The 12,752-nt window shown below is 51.7% G+C and overlaps 1 protein-coding gene and 1 pseudogene across 11 annotated transcripts in view; both read right to left on the bottom strand.

The window, feature by feature from the left end:
• Positions 1-12,752, bottom strand: part of COL11A2 (collagen type XI alpha 2 chain) — a 29,343-nt gene that overhangs the window by 15,139 nt on the left and 1,452 nt on the right. For 2 of the 11 annotated variants that reach the window (XM_045497869.1, XM_045497868.1), the window contains 21 exons: positions 10,708-10,857; positions 10,361-10,571; positions 9,662-9,824; positions 8,056-8,247; positions 7,088-7,165; positions 6,676-6,927; positions 6,368-6,430; positions 5,514-5,693; positions 3,324-3,383; positions 3,180-3,221; positions 2,891-2,953; positions 2,446-2,520; positions 1,886-1,972; positions 1,598-1,654; positions 1,374-1,427; positions 1,232-1,285; positions 1,080-1,133; positions 858-911; positions 599-652; positions 472-516; positions 296-349 (listed from right to left, as the gene is read on the bottom strand). In XM_045497869.1, the coding sequence (XP_045353825.1) occupies positions 296-349; positions 472-516; positions 599-652; positions 858-911; positions 1,080-1,133; positions 1,232-1,285; positions 1,374-1,427; positions 1,598-1,654; positions 1,886-1,972; positions 2,446-2,520; positions 2,891-2,953; positions 3,180-3,221; positions 3,324-3,383; positions 5,514-5,693; positions 6,368-6,430; positions 6,676-6,927; positions 7,088-7,165; positions 8,056-8,247; positions 9,662-9,824; positions 10,361-10,571; positions 10,708-10,857 (2,042 nt within the window). Of the gene's footprint in view, positions 1-295; positions 350-471; positions 517-598; positions 653-857; positions 912-1,079; positions 1,134-1,231; positions 1,286-1,373; positions 1,428-1,597; positions 1,655-1,885; positions 1,973-2,445; positions 2,521-2,890; positions 2,954-3,179; positions 3,222-3,323; positions 3,384-5,513; positions 5,694-6,367; positions 6,431-6,675; positions 6,928-7,087; positions 7,166-8,055; positions 8,248-9,661; positions 9,825-10,360; positions 10,572-10,707; positions 10,858-12,752 lie in introns of those variants that run through there. The other 9 variants (XM_045497870.1, XM_045497874.1, XM_045497871.1 and 6 more) reach the window with 9 other exon arrangements.
• Positions 9,990-10,086, bottom strand: LOC123610101 (annotated as a pseudogene).

Genomic DNA, 12,752 nt, shown 5'->3' on the forward strand with positions numbered 1-12,752 from the left:
AAACCTAAGCAAACATAGCCAGCCCAGATCCACAGGGCGTAGGTCTATGGGTCTGTGGGTTTGTGGGGTTTTGTTTTTCTTCAGAATTTTTTTTAAGCTACCCTCAGAGCCTTTAGTACAGTGCACCATACGGCCCTGTAAGAGCACCTGGGAGTAAAGGCTGGAGCAGAGCTGGGGGCTGGGGGGGAAGGAAGAGGGAACCAGAAGTGTGGGAGGAAGAGGCAGCTAGAAAGGTTGGAGAGTTGGAAAGGTCAGGGGGTGAGGTCAGGGTCAGAAGCCAGGGATAGTCACATACCGGGGGTCCAGGAATACCAGGTGGGCCTTTGGGGCCAAGGAGACCTCGAGGTCCCTGCAATCAGGTGAGGGGAAGATATGGCATGTGTGGGCGAGAGGTAATGTGTCTCCTTCATGCCCATGCCGCTCCCCTGACATCCCCAGAGACCCCCCTCACCCAAACCCCTAGACACTCACTGATTCTCCAGGCAGTCCCCGAGGCCCAATCTCCCCATCGTCTCCCTGGAGGAGGAAAACATGATGAAGCAGCCTCACCTTCCCCACTTCTCCCATACTGAGCCCCTGCCTTAGCCACAATACTTACCCGCTCTCCATCCTCACCAGGGGGGCCAGGAAGGCCCTGGGCACCAGTATCACCCTGGAAAATGGGGGAAGAGATAAGAGGGGCCTCAGAACCCCCAATTCAGGCAGATACTGACCCTCTTTAATTAACCAATCAGTTTCACCCATTGAGTTCCTCCTGGGACCCTCAGCCTCCTCCTCTTGCCTTGAGATCCCTACCTCCCCACCCCTCCATGGAAGGTCTACCCCTCGTCACAATGCACTACCCCCAATATACTCACCCTATGTCCCTTCTCCCCAGGTAGCCCTGGGAGTCCATCAAAACCTCGGTCACCCTAGGGGAAGAGGGCAGCCCAAGTGAGGTCCCAGCCCTTTACCCACCCTATCCATCCCTACTTTGTCCTGAGTGTCGCTTCATGGGGAAACCTGGGGAATTCAGTAATCCCCAGAGCTTAGATAGTGCTAGAAGCCACAGACATCAGAGAGGGACCCATACTTGTTACCTTCACTCCTGGTTCTCCAGGCATCCCTCGAGCTCCATCAGCACCTGCTCGGCCCTGGGGTGCAAAGGAAGTGTCAGAGCAAAGAGAGGCACATTCCTTCACACTTTGTGTGCGCCCTCTCTCCCACCCACACCCACCACACCCCCACTCACCCTTCGCCCAGCCTTGCCAGGAGGGCCTGTGAGGCCTTGAGGTCCTCTGGGGCCCTGGTGAGGGAGAGTCAGGGGCAGGGTTAAAGGGCATAGACAGAAAGGGAGGCCCTGGATGGGGGATCAAATGGGTGGGGCTTGTCACCTGAGGTCCTAGGTCTCCAGATTCTCCTTTCAGGCCAGGGCTCCCAGGCTGTCCCTGTGACAGAGAAGAGAGGTGGCTATGTTAAATGATACACCCAACAGTGACTTCAAAGCCCTCCCCAAAATAAGCAAAATAACTTTCAACACGGTCCCTTTCTAGAACTATCCCTACTCCCCCCCACACACACACAAAGAACTCCGTACCCCAATACCTCACTCACTCACCAAGGGTCCAGGGCGGCCTGTGTATCCCATGGGGCCAGGGGGTCCTCGGAGCGCCAGCTAGGGAAGCAGGGGACACAGCAGAGCTGAGGAAGAGGTAGCTGGAAACTCCCAACCCCAGTACACCTTCCACCGTCCAAATTTGCACTTCCACTCCTTGTATTCCCCCAAACCTTACTCTCAGCCTCAAACCAACCCAGACCTTACCCTCCTCCACAGTTACTCCAACCTACCCTTCCAATCCCTCCTAAAGTCTTCATTTGCCCTCCATGCCCCTCCAGCCTTATTTACCCGTGCTTGCTGCAGAATCGCCTGGGCCTGAGCCTCCTGGGCTGCTACCACAGGGCCCTTGTCACCCCCACCACTGCCAAACCGGAACTGAGGGGCAGAGAGAGGGGAAGGTGTAGGTTCTCTTCCAGGAAACCCATGTGACTTTCCCAACCAGAGGCTTCATCCAGAATTTCTGCCCCATCTCCCAGGTTCGGGGACAGCCCCACCCCATGCCTTCCTCCACTGTCTCCCACAGAAGTTTTCCGGATAATCACATAGAGATTTTCAGAAACTACTCGCATCTTCCTCCCCTACTCTCTGGCTTCTTCCTCTGGGAAAATTCTCCTAGAGTTTTTAGAAGTTCTAGACTTCCTGAAATATTGGATTTTCTGCCCAGTTCTAGATGATCCATGTTTGGTTCCAGGTCATCTAATGAGATCTAGTCCATCCACCTCAAAGATCAATCTCTTTGAGTTGATGGTCTTTAGAGAATCCTCCTTTGCTCTCCTGGTCTTCTGGTTCTTGGTGACAGAACATGATTCCCCTACCTTCCCCATTCCAAAGCCCAGAAGACAACTCACTGGGAGCATGAGCGATGTGCCAGGAGGTCCAGGGGCCCCATCTGATCCAGGGAGCCCTGCTCGGCCAGGGGGGCCCTGGAGTGGGGAGAAAATGAGGATAGGTGATAGTTGGGAATGTTAGGGTCCTGGCATCATTGTGAATCCGTCTACAGGATAAATGTAGACTTTTCTAGATCTTTCCTGAACCCTCCCACTCCCACAGAGAAAAATGAGTGAGACACCAGATTACTCCCCTCCCCATCCAGAGCCTGTCCTCCTTTCTGGGTGTTGGAGAGCACACCAGCCCTTTGTTCATTAATCAATCCACTAATGAGGAGTTATTGAGCATGGTGCCCCCATTGGGTTCTGGAGGCTCCTTTGCAGCCCTTCCCTCATAACACACACACACACACACACACACACACACACACACACGTGTGCATGCGCACACATGCTGCTCCCTTACCCTCTCGCCAGGGTCTCCAACTGGGCCTGGGTTGCCCTGGATGCCAGGGGGACCAATCAACCCCTGAGGAACAAATGAGGAGTGGGTCAGGTGTGGGCATTCACATAGAAGAGGGGTATGTGGCTGAAGAGTGGTCTCTATAAAAGAGATTTGAGGATCTGGGAAGCTTTGGAAGGATTCTCCAGAGTTCCAAGAAGGAAGCCTGGTCATATGTGGGGAAGGCAAAGATGATTGTGTAAGTAGGGTCTCTGAGAAAAGAATGGAGGCTAAAGGTCACAGCTAGACTCACCGCAGGGCCTTCTGGGCCAGGAGGCCCCTCCACCAGCATACCCTGTAGAGCCAAAGGTTGAAAGTCAGAGGCTACAGGGCTAGCAACCCACCTCTTTTTCTTCTTCCCCCTGCCTTCAGCTCAGTGATCAACAGACCAACTTACAGGTTCCAGCACCGCAGGTTCCCCCTTCTCTCCCTTCAGCCCCCGGGGTCCACGGGCAGCCTGAAGAAGACACACATGTAACCCCCAGTGGGACCGGTGAGCAGCCAGGACACCAATACTACCCCCATCCTAACTCCTACTTTCTTTCATTCCCAGATCCTCTGGACACCTCCCTAACCCTACCCCCAAAATCTCCCAGCCCTCTCCTAAGACTCCCTCTTCCCAGACCTCCCAAGCCTTCCAAGGAGACCTCAGGGCCCTCCACCTCCCAATTCCCAGCCCCACCTTAGCAAATACACTTCCTCATCTCCCTTAGGACCTCTTTCAGGAAGGTTTTCACCCCAACCCTTTCTGGGATTCCAAACTCCCCAACCTCCCCCAAACTCTCTCTGACCCCAGGAATACTTAGAACTTTAAGAAAACATCAACATCCTTACCCTTACCCCAATCCACCAAATAAGAATCTCTCTAAGATTGTGGATTCATTTTATCGGGGTTTGGAGGGAGGGCATGGATCCATATGAGAATCAGATATAATCCATGAAGTCTTTTCCAGAAAAGAAAAGGTGTACGCCTTTGTGCACAGAATTTTTCTTAGAATTTCAAGGGGTTCACAAAGTTCAAAACTCTCCAGAGATTAAACATCCATACTCTAAATAGATTTGGAGATCAGGCCCCCCTGATATGCCAAACTCAGACCTCATAACTGGTTTTTTTTGAAAAATACAGCTCTTGGACTGTTGCTCAAGCCCCAGAGCAGACTCCCCCGGCCCCGTTCTTCTCCCAGCAGGGACACTACACCCTTCCTCTGGCCCTCATATATACTCCAAGCCCACCAGTTCTTGCTTTTCTACACTTCTCAGATGTCCACTCCCAACACTAAGGCCAAAACCAAGATAAGGATGGGAAGAATGGAAATCATTCCCCAACACCCCCAACTCTCCCAGCAAAGATCTTCAGAATGTACCCCTCCACCTCCATCCTGCCAAACAGCAATGACCAACTTCTGAACTTTCCCATATCCCAGATCAACCCCAAATTTCCAAAAAGCAGCAAAAGGGAAAGGCAGCAGAGGGTTCAGAGTGGCAATATTAGAGAAGAGAAGTGTGGGATGAGGCAGCAGTGTAGAGGAGGCAGCTCTAATTGCAAGGCAAGCAAAAGATGAATGGAGTAGGCAGGAAATATCCCAACTGAGAGGGAGTGGTCGAAGACCTGGGAAACAATTAAGGGAGACATTTCAAAGGGACAAACACTTGGAAACAAGAATGATGCCAGGGCCAAGAAAAATGAAACATGGCCAAGATGGCTAGAAAATGAACTCGACAAACAGGAAGTGGTTGGACAGACAGGAAACAGCTAAGAAAAGAGGATCCAGGAAGTGGACCTTCAACAACAACATGGCTACCATGACCAAGAGAAAGAAGAAGTTCACAAAACAGATAAAAAGTGGCTCCTGGAAAGGGGATTATGACAATGAAATGTGATTCTTCCAGAAAAAACAAACATTGAGGCTAGAACACACAGGAGGTAGCCATGACAAATATCTAGGCCCACAATGGAAACTTTTTGGATTTGGATGACCTGAGACACACAGTAAGTGGCTTATTAGCAAAGGAAAGCTAATGAAGACAGCATGAAAAACTAGAAGCAAAATATAAATAAGTCCCTTTCAGTACAAATTTTCACAGTTAACAAGATGGATGCCATGGCCAGAGAAGACAGGAAAGGGCAGACAGGAAGTGGCTGTAGGTTAGAAAATATGACACAGGAAGTTAGATCATTTGGCAGCAACACGGATAAGAAATTGTTTTTACCAAGAAGAAATGATGGAGACAGACTGAAAACGGACACAAAGTAGGGGCTTAGTGACCAAAAGCTTTCTGAAATACAGCTTTATTAAGACAGAAAGTGGCCAAGAAAGACAGGAGGTGGCCATAGGATTAAAAAAGAAAGAAAATACCAATTTCCCTGGGAAGAGGAATCCATGAGGAGTCACAAGGCAAGGTATTTGGCAAGAGAAAGCAGAAAGTAATCCTTTCAAGCAACATATACAACTTATATGAACAGAAAATGGCAAATCATCAATGGGAAGTAGCTTGCAGCCAACAGACAAGAATCAAAAACAACAGGAAGCGATTCTTAGAGCTACCACTGGAGGTCAAGAATGGAAGAGGAGCTCCTTTCACTTACGGCTCCCGAGTGGGCTGTCTCCGCAGACAGGGCAGGGCCAAGCTCCGTCTCCTCACGATAATCGTCCCCATAGCCATATGTGTAATCGTAGGGCCCTGCTGGGGGGTCTGTGCCACCCTCCCCATAGTCCTCTGTCAGGAACCTGTCGGCTGTGGAGGGGACCTGGAGATCTGTCTGCTCCTTCCCGGGGATGGGGAGGGAGAGGGGTAGATGGGGGCATTAGGGCTGAGAGGAGGTTTTCCCTGGACCCGAGGGTGTGGCAACTTCTAGCCTTAAAGGATTCTGAGGGTAACTGGGACTGGAGTTTTTCCCCCAAGAAGAGCAAGGGAAGTGGTTGCATAGAAAGGGGATGGCCATCAAAGACCCAAAATGAGGAGGGATGCCCCAAAAATGGGCCTGGTGGGATGAAATGATAAATTACAAGAAGAAAGAAGGATGGCCGGAGGGCTGGACACAGAGTAAACAGTCCATAGAGACAATGGTAGACAAAGGATTCCAGAGAACAAAGAAATGGATGGAAAAACTGAGAGAAGAGAAAATGTGACAGCACTGGACAGAAAGTGACTCCTGGGAAGAGAAATACAATACAGAAAATAAAACTTTTTGACATCAACATGGAGAGGTTACTCCAGAATCAAAGAATGGAAGGAGACATGGACACTGAAGAAAAATGGCTATACTTAGAAAGACAAGCAGACCAATAGGTCTGGAGTGACTGGAAGGCCACAAATGGACGTGACAAAGAACCCTCCGGCCAGAGGAATGGCTGATTCACCAAGATGACATGGGGCAAGGGGGGTGGGTCACAGATGCCCACTGCCCCCAGCGGGGGTTAGGGTTGGGGATGAAGTTACCTCCTCATGGGGTGGCAAAGGGCTTGGTTCCAGGGTTCCTTCCTCTCCACCTGGGGTGGGATCCTAACCCCAAGGGGAAGGGGAAGAGTAGCATGGGGTGGGAAAGGAAAGAGAAAGGTTAGTGGGAAAGGAGGCAAAGCAGCACCTTGTCCCCCCACCCCCTCACCCCGTGGGCAGTGTCTGTCTGTGCTGGGGGGTGGGGGTTATCTCAGATCTTGCAGCCCCTTCGGAGGGGGGACAGTTTGGGGAGAGTGAATCTCCGAGGTCATAGAGGTTTGGGGGCACAGATCTGGATGCCCCAGCTCTACCTGCCGGTAACCGCTTCCTCTGGTCCTGGGGGGGGCCCGGGCAGTGGGGGGAGCTGCCCGCCGAGCTGGGCGTCGGAAGGGGGGAGGCTGGCCCCGTGCTTGGCCAGAACCTCCAATTCGAGAAGGCCTCCGGCCTGGTGAGGGGGGCGCCTGCCGGGCTGCTGACCTCTTGGCAGGTGGGGTAGGCTTTCTGGGAGGGGTCCGATGCCCCCTGGGGGAAGGGAGCGCCCTGCGGTTGGGGCTCGGTGGCCTCTGCAGCAGAGAGACATGGAAGGGGGCAGTGAGGAAACTCCTATAATCTAAATATATAATGTCTCTTCCCATATGTTAAGAGGGGAGGAAGGTGTCATAGGAGATGTTTGCAAGGGGTGGCAGGAGGAAGGGGAGAACTGATGGGGTCCCTCAAATTTACCTGATAATCAGGGGTCGTCCCTGTAGTCATCTCATCATAATAGGGGGTCTCGTAGTCATAGAAGAAAGACTCAGTGGGCTGGGGTTCGGGAAAGGGCAGTGGGAATAGTAGAAAGAGGTAGAGGTGCAAGAGTGAGGAGAGGGAAATGAGATAGTGTGGGAGTTTGGAAAAAGGGTAGGAGTTGAGGATGAAAGGAGAGGTCAGGGGGTCAGGAGAAGATGGGGAGAGGTGGGAAGGGGGGGTGGATCCCACATGTGGGACAGAAGCAGAGACATGATTAAGAGATTGACCATCTAAACTTCAGACCACTGACCCCAGATCATATCTCACCCCTAACCATCTGGACCCTACCCAATCCAGAATTCCTTTCCCTCCCCTCCCCCACAGCCCCTTACTCTGCATCTCCCTGTGCAGGGGGCCAGAGACTGGGCTCCTACACAGAATTCCATAGACCATCCCTCCTCTGGGATTTTCTCTATCTCCTGCTCCTTCCCATTTCTCTTCCTAGGTCTTACCATAACAGCTTCATTCTCACTCGTTCTGTCTCTCCCCTTCCATGCTCTCCCATCTGCCATCCTCTGTCCCCAAATCTTCCCACACACACACATACACACTGTCCCCCAATCTCTTAATTCAAGGAAGGGATGGGAAACCCAAGGACACAGTCCCAGAAAGACTGGCAGAGGAAAGGAGACATGAGCAGGGGACACAGCTCCCAGCCATGAATTCTTCATAATGACACTTTTTATTTTTAATTGAAAATAAAAAGGTTGATGAATGAGGACTGGGAGGAGGGAGTGATGAGAATAGGGAGGTATGGTTAGGGAGCAGCCCTAGTGGAGGGGAGGATGGGAGCCCAAAATAGTATGGGGAGCTCTGGAACATTGGGGGAATTGCCCTGGGGAGGTATATGGGTATCTTCCCTCCCTGGGGTATGCTGTGGTTTGGGGTTCACCCAGTTCTCTCACCTGTCGCTGGGGTTCCTGATTTTGTGGCCTATGAAGTCTTGGTGGCTGCTGCTTTGGAGATCTCTGGGCCCTGTGAGAGTGTTGTTTCTGAGGTCTCTCCCTCCAAGCTCCCTCACACTCCAGCTCCTTCTGTTCACAGGATTCGTAGGCAGCTTGCACCCCTGGGACAATGACAAGCTCCTGGATGTCACCCTGCAAAGACACAAGGAAGAAACACCAATGGAGGGAGGCAGAGAGGGCCTCAGAGAGAAACAGAAGGTAGAGTTTGGGACACAAGGTAAGAGCCAATCCTATGTAAAACAACATAATGGGAGAAGATCGTTGTCAGCCTTTTCAGTTTTCAAAAGACCTTCTCATCCATAATCCCATTGGACCTTCACAACAACTGGGAAAGTCAGTAGGATAAGGATATTTATGCCTATTGTCTGATATATTCCATTCAGAAAAGCTCAAAGGGACAATGACTGCCCCCAAGGTCACTTTCAATGGTAGACTCAAGACTAGAATTCAAACATTCCAACTCTAAGTCCAACACTGCTGCCTACCTCCTGCCCCTATGGTAATGCATCAACTTTTTCACAAAGGCCCTGGAAACAATGGCCCAACCTTAGTTGCTTTGACCTGCCAATGGCAGTGATGATGATAATTCTCAGAACCTCTAGAAATGGGGGAGAGGGAAGCCATTTTTGAATTCCAATGGCATTTACTTGTGCCCACACATGGTACTTAGCACAAGGCTGCCTTATATTGTAGTTTGGGGTTATTGTCTCATCTTCAAAGAGGAGCCAGGAGCTGCTAAGAATAATAGAGACCTTATATTACTCTTCTGTGTTCCCCCCTGAAACTGGGACAGCAGGTATTCAGAGAATATTGACTGGCTAGGTGAGGGGATGGATGGATGGATGGATGGGGGCTCAAATGCACCACTGGCTGGAGGGTTGGTGGATAGTGAATGAGTGAATGAATGAATGAAAGAATTGGTGGGTAGATAAATGGAGGTGAGAAATAGAGAAAACAGAATGGTAGGTAGGTAGGTGGATGGAAGGGAACATGTGAATGAATGAATGGTTGGATGGAGAGTGGTTGGGTGAGGATATAGGTGGGTGAATGAGTGGATGAATGAATACATGCATCCTCATATGCATGGGTAGATGGGCTGGGTGGGTGGATGAATGAGGGAACTAATGGATGGGTTCAAGATGGATAGATTGATGGATGAGTGAAGAAGAAAGTGGCAGGGCAGAGGAAGATGGGCAAGCGTGTGGATACAAACCTGAATGCTTGATTAGTGTGTGAGCACATAAATGAATGGGTGGGAATTACATGAGTAAATGAATGGGTGGGTGCAGATAGAGATATTAGTTAAAGAGATAAATGGATAGGCGGACTGATGAAGACTGATGGAGACATCTGTCCTGCCATATACATGGGCACCTATTTCTCCTACATAGAAAATCAGCCCTGAGGATAGGATATGGAAATACAAACTCATAAGAGGTCAAATGAAGGGTCAGGGCATAAGAAGATGGAGTACTGGTCCCAGAAGGGGAACAGACACAAGATATGAGACCAGAAATACCTCTGTTCTCTGTTCTCTGTTTGTTACCTCAAACACTTCTTCATCCAGGATACGGGCACCAAAGATAATCACTCCATGGGTGTCCAACAGCGGACGAGCACTTCGGGGGAGAGGCCGGGTGACTCGCTTCTTGCAGTCAACTATGAGGGTGACAGACTGGCCCTTCACAGCCACTGCCACACGGTGCCACCTGGTCATGGAGGGAGCGGTTCAAGTGACTGATGGACGGGGGGCGGGGAGTCAACAGGGCTGGGGAGCAATTGATGGAAAGGTTGGAGCCAATGACAGTAATCGTAGTAGCATCATAACAGCTACCATTTGTTGAGTGTTTACAATGCACCAGGCACTACTTTTCTCATTTGATTCTCATGATTCTCATCCCTATTTTCAATTAGCAATAATCGCGCCTCGGATAAACCTCATTGGCTACGATACTGCCACTGCGCAAAGCTCTCATCCCTATTTTACAGCCCATAGAAACTGAGACTTAAAACAGTTAAGTAACTTGCCTAAGGCACAGGCAAGGATTTAAACTCTAAAGCCCAAAATCTGGGCTTGAAGTAGCTGAAGCCCAAAACCTGGGCTTGAAGTGTCGCTAGGTTGGTGACATGTGGCCAAAAACGTTGGCAGGTTTCCTAGTTTAGGGAGTAGGGGTTCTGGGGCAGTGGCCAGAGGGGAGCTCCTGAAGGTGTAGTCCAGGCAGACCAGAGGAGCAAACTGACTTACTTGCCATCTGCTAGGCTGAGGCCTCGGAAGACTGGCTGAGCGGGGGGTCGAGGCCTTCCAGTCTGGTCCTCATACAGGAAGCGGAAGGGTCGGCCAAGCTCCAGGCCCAGCTGTCGGACACCCTGGGCACTATAGAGAGTCAGGAGGGGAGCCTGGAGGCCAGGGCGGGTCCGGACAGCAGTCAGCAATGAGAAATCTTTGGGAAAACCTCCTGGTACCCGGGAGAGACATAACCAGGTGGAATGAGAGGCACAAAGAGCCAGAAAACCCTTCCCTTCTGGTGTCTGATTCCAGACCCCACCCCATGACCTACCCCAGCTCTCACTAGTTCACCATGTCACCCATACCTGGGAAGAGCTGGCGGGTGGGTGCACTGAGCTGGGCAGGTCGGGACACTCGGTAGGCCACATCAGCTGGACAGATGCCTCTCGCCCTCCGGACACCATCAGGAAGGGAGGGGAACCTCAGGGCCCGGAGCACATCCACAGAGGGTACACCTGGGAAAGTCCATAAGGATCAGGAGAAGGGACACACCCTCAGGATGGCCAAGATATGGGGGTATTTGGGATCTAGAACTCAGCTTCCTGGGGCTCAAACTTCCTGAAAAGAAAGGTCACCTCTTCCTTACTTGTCTCTGAATGCCCCTTAAATGGACGGGAAATCAGAGTCACCTGGGAAAGGGCAGCACTGGCCCTGTATTTAGCTCCATGTGACCCCTGCCCCTCTCCCTTTCAGTGTGTCTCACTCAGTCTCCTCTGATCTTTGTCTTTCAGCCTATGAATCTCTCTCTACTCTCCACCATCTCCCCTTCTCTCTCTCCGTCTTACTCTCCCTGTCTCCACATCTGTTGATCTTTGTGTCTCCCTGTCTTTCTCCCTCTCTCACTCCCTTTCTGTATCTCTTGGTCCCTGGGTCTCTGGCCTCTTTCCCATATCTCCAGCACAAACAACATCTGGGCAATCGATCATCCTGGGCACAGGAGGTGCAGGGGGGCCACCAGGCAGGGAGCAGAGAGGCAGATCTAAGGGAACGGGGCTTCGGGCTGCTTCATTTCCGTGTTTGGGGAGGTGGGGAGGACCACGCTGAGGAAGGAGAGAGCAGAAAGAGCCACCCCAGGAGTCTATACCCCTGGCTGGGAGATGGGCTGGGGGGGCGGGGGTGGGAGCTGAAGCTGCCACGAGGAGCCGGAGCAGGTCCAGGGCCCTGAGCCACACATCTGTGGATCCCATCAGAGTCCTTGCCCAAAACCCGGGCAAGCTCCCCACACCTGGAACTTCAACCCTGCCCCACCACCCCCACCTCTTGGATCCAAAGATTCAAGACCCAGGCCATCAGCCCTATCCACCTTGAATTCAGCTTCCCAAGGCTCACACTCCCGGGAAGACAAAGGTCACCTCTCCCTCGCACTCCTCACGCCATCAGCTCCAGATTGGAAAAATTCCAAAAAAAAGTCCAGCAAAATTTTCACAGAAGCATGGGGCAGGGCAGGGGCCACAGTGATCAGGAGAGGAGAGCTGGGTGGGGTGGGTGAGGTGGGGCGGACAGGCAGAGAAAAGGCCCTTTGAGTCCAGGCGCAGGGAAACCACGGCCGTGCCCTCCCCTTCACCAACATCCAACCCCCCCCCGCCCTAGCCTGGCCCCTGAGTGTGGCAGCTCCGCAAACACCAACACACAAGGGCCGCTTTGAGAAAGGAAGGGTGAGTGAGACAGAGAGACAGAGACTCACAGAGACCCCAGGCCAAGGAGACCTCAGAGGCCCCCGCCTTTCACCAAACCCCACAGGAGTACAGTTCCATCCTATAGACGGTCTACCCACAGGTCTGCCCACCCATCTGCCCACCTCAGGCCACATACGTGCCCCACTGACTCCAGCCTCAGTCGATCCCCACTAGTAGCCCCATCACCCCCCCATTCTACCTTTGGCCCCCAAGTGCCCCATTTTTTACTCTAATGAAGTCCACACTAGCCTATCTACCTACAGAGTCCCATCTCTAGCCCCTCAGCCCCAAAACAAGAGACAGTCATCTCAGCCATCCCCTGCCTCCATGCTAGAGGGTTCCTTTCCTCCTTAAGAAAGATTCCAAGAGTCCAGAAACATCACACACTTCAATTTCCAGTCCCTCAGCCTCATCCTCCTCACATCTTGAAAGTTTTTCCTTCTGTAATCTGATCTAAATTCTTTATGCTGCTATTCTGACCATTTTCTCTCCACATCGGAGAAGAAATGAATGGTGGAGTTACATGCACATTATCCTCTAGTGTTTCTATGAGTGGGAGGCTGGCTCCTGCCTGCTTAGGACCCAGGTGCTCCCAGCCCCCTACTGTCTGACATCAAATCCCTTTCCTAGGTGCCAGGACTTCTGGATCCTGGGAAAAAGAAGGAAAAGATTGG

The sequence above is a fragment of the Leopardus geoffroyi genome, chromosome B2 (genome assembly GCF_018350155.1).
Source record: "Leopardus geoffroyi isolate Oge1 chromosome B2, O.geoffroyi_Oge1_pat1.0, whole genome shotgun sequence".
Taxonomy (NCBI): Eukaryota; Metazoa; Chordata; class Mammalia; order Carnivora; family Felidae; genus Leopardus; species Leopardus geoffroyi.